At 30.6% G+C, this 2,536-nt stretch overlaps 1 protein-coding gene across 1 annotated transcript; it reads right to left on the bottom strand.

The window, feature by feature from the left end:
* Window positions 1–79: 79 nt before the first annotated feature.
* Window positions 80–770, bottom strand: LOC110038103 (oligopeptide transporter 4-like). The gene has a single exon (XM_020742870.1). It carries the CDS (start codon window positions 726–728, stop codon window positions 183–185), a length of 546 nt encoding a protein of 181 aa, XP_020598529.1. The 5' UTR covers window positions 729–770; the 3' UTR covers window positions 80–182.
* Between the last annotated feature and the right edge of the window lie 1,766 nt (window positions 771–2,536).

The raw sequence follows: 2,536 nt of genomic DNA, 5'->3' as shown, positions 1-2,536 counted from the left end.
AAAAAAAAAACAATGCAATCATTAAATTACCTTATATATATTCTAAATTATTGATGTTTAGATCTGCATTATATTCTAAGGATAATTTTGCTCAAGTTTTATGCAAGTAATCCCGATCAAATCCCCGGGAGAACAGGGAAACGAAAAGTGCAGAAAACCAGACAGATTATGGAGGAAAGCGATCAAACCTGGGTGGTGATAATAAGAATCCAGCTAGCGATGAATGAGATATTCCTCTTATAGAACGCCTTGATGATGTTAACAATCCCAACAGCATAAGCATTTCCGTTTCCAAAAGAATACCCGGCGTTTGCAAAGATCGAGATCAGGACATGCTCTTTCATGTTGAACGGCCCCGGATTGAGCGAGAACTTCCGATCACCGAATCCCGGCAGTCGGAACTTCGTCGTCGGTAGGGATCGAGCGAGGAAATGTCCCGCCGGAAGAGAGGCCACCTGAACGGTGATCTGCGTGATCACAAGCGGCTCCGTTCGGTAGGCGAAGAACTGATTCAGGAAAGACATTAGGGCGCAGGACAGAAGCCCAAGGAACCACATCCGGAACGTCCATACTGGAAGACTGGGATCGTCAGTTGTCGACACAGTCAATCGGACTTGCTCGATCGGAGATAATTCGTCTTCGTCTACGGCGGCGTCGGCGGCAGGGCTGCCTTTTTCCGGCAGCTTGATTCCCTCGTATCGCTCTTCCTGCTCTGTGGACTTCGCCATTAGCAACAAGGAGTCCGATTGGGGATAGCAGTTGGGGTCTACTTATAGAAAAGTTTTTTTAATATTTAACATTTTAATAGTTTTTATTTTTTTAAGACTGGTGAGACACGTGGAGGCTGTAAGTGGTGTGTCTTTTCTTGGGTGGTAATGTATGCATTTTTGTTATTAGTCTGTGGTGGGCCCCGATCAGCGGTGGGTCCAGAAAATATTGGCAGGTTAATTTTTTTTTAAATCGGAAATATCTATATTATCTGCCTAAATTAGAAAATAATTATCATTGATAGGGTATGGAAAAATATTGTTAAACTCATGGATTTGGAATTTAATTATGTTGGATTTGAGAAAGGAAAGTTGAAGGCTTATTCCCCACTTAAATTTGGTTGATTTCAAATATTTAATTTTAGAAACTGCCAAATTGGAATTTTTTGACTATTGTTTAAAAATTTGTTCGAATATTCAATCTAATTAAGATTGACATAAAAAAATTGGGGATTGTTTGCTATTTTTTATTTTATTTATATTTTAATTTGAAATAATATATGTTTTATATGGTATAAAATATTGGGTTATTTACATAAATACTAAAATAAATTTTTAATTTTTTTTAAATATTTTTTGAAGTGAGCCTTAATTTTTTTGGAAGTAAATCCTAAACATAAAAAGTAAGAAAATAAAAGTGATATCAAATAAGTCCTATATTTTTTAGTTTACTTTTGATGTGTCATTTAAAAAATATACCCAATCAAATATGAATTTTGGTAATTTTTTTTTTATTTAGAAATTTTTGGAAGTAAATTTGATATTATCACTAATTCAAATTTATTTGAATGGTTGATTTATTGTTATTATTTTTATTAAAATGGAACGAGTTTCGTATAATAAAAGAAAATGATTTAAGGAGATGAACATAACATGTTAAAAGTGGCTCAATTTGAGTTCAAATCAAGCACAAAAAAAATTTAATTGAAATTTTCAAGGCATCCATTGAATTTATCTTAAAAAATATAAGATGATTATAATCAAATCATGCATCTAGATCAAAGGAATCCATCATAAAACGAGCATCAAACAAATTTGATGTGATTAGGAGACTAAATTGATGAATATCAAAAACTAAAAGTAGACCCACATATTTCACATGAAAGTGACATGTACTTGAGTTTTTGGAAAGCTTAAAGACCACTAGAGCACCACAGTCTACCTATTGTTATTTGATCATCATTATCTTATTGTTTTCGTTTAACTGTCATTGTTAGATTATTATCACTCAATAATTGTCCGCTAACCACTACCATTAACAAGTAGTCATTATCTTGCCAACATCGTTGACTATTTTATCTTGAACTAACTAAATGCAAACCATCATGTCAATGCAAGTCTCATTATGTCAAACATTTAATAATTGATTAATTATTGAAGATCTATTTATAAATACTTTTTTTTCTCTTTCTTCAATATTCTCAAATAAACTATCCTTTTCATATTATCAAAAAAATATTAATTTGGAAAATTATAATATTTTTGTTTTATATTACTTGACCCTAAAAAAAAAAATTTTGGAAAATTATAATATTTTTGTTTTATATTACTTAACCCGTTAAAACAAAAAAAAAATATTATAACAAACATATCTAAAATTAGGAACTCAAAATTAACATATAACATATACAAATATAAATAAGAATGAGTAATAATAATTCAATTGTTTAATAAAATTTAGTAAATTTTATATGCACAAATTGTAATAAAAAATATACTATATTTTGACTAAACAATTGAATATATAGTGCTAACAAATATATATATAT

Source organism: Phalaenopsis equestris, unplaced genomic scaffold (genome assembly GCF_001263595.1).
Source record: "Phalaenopsis equestris unplaced genomic scaffold, ASM126359v1 Scaffold230956, whole genome shotgun sequence".
NCBI classification, from domain to species: Eukaryota; Viridiplantae; Streptophyta; class Magnoliopsida; order Asparagales; family Orchidaceae; genus Phalaenopsis; species Phalaenopsis equestris.
Note: the sequence above shows the minus strand (reverse complement) of the source record. Positions and strands in the feature narration are given on the sequence as shown.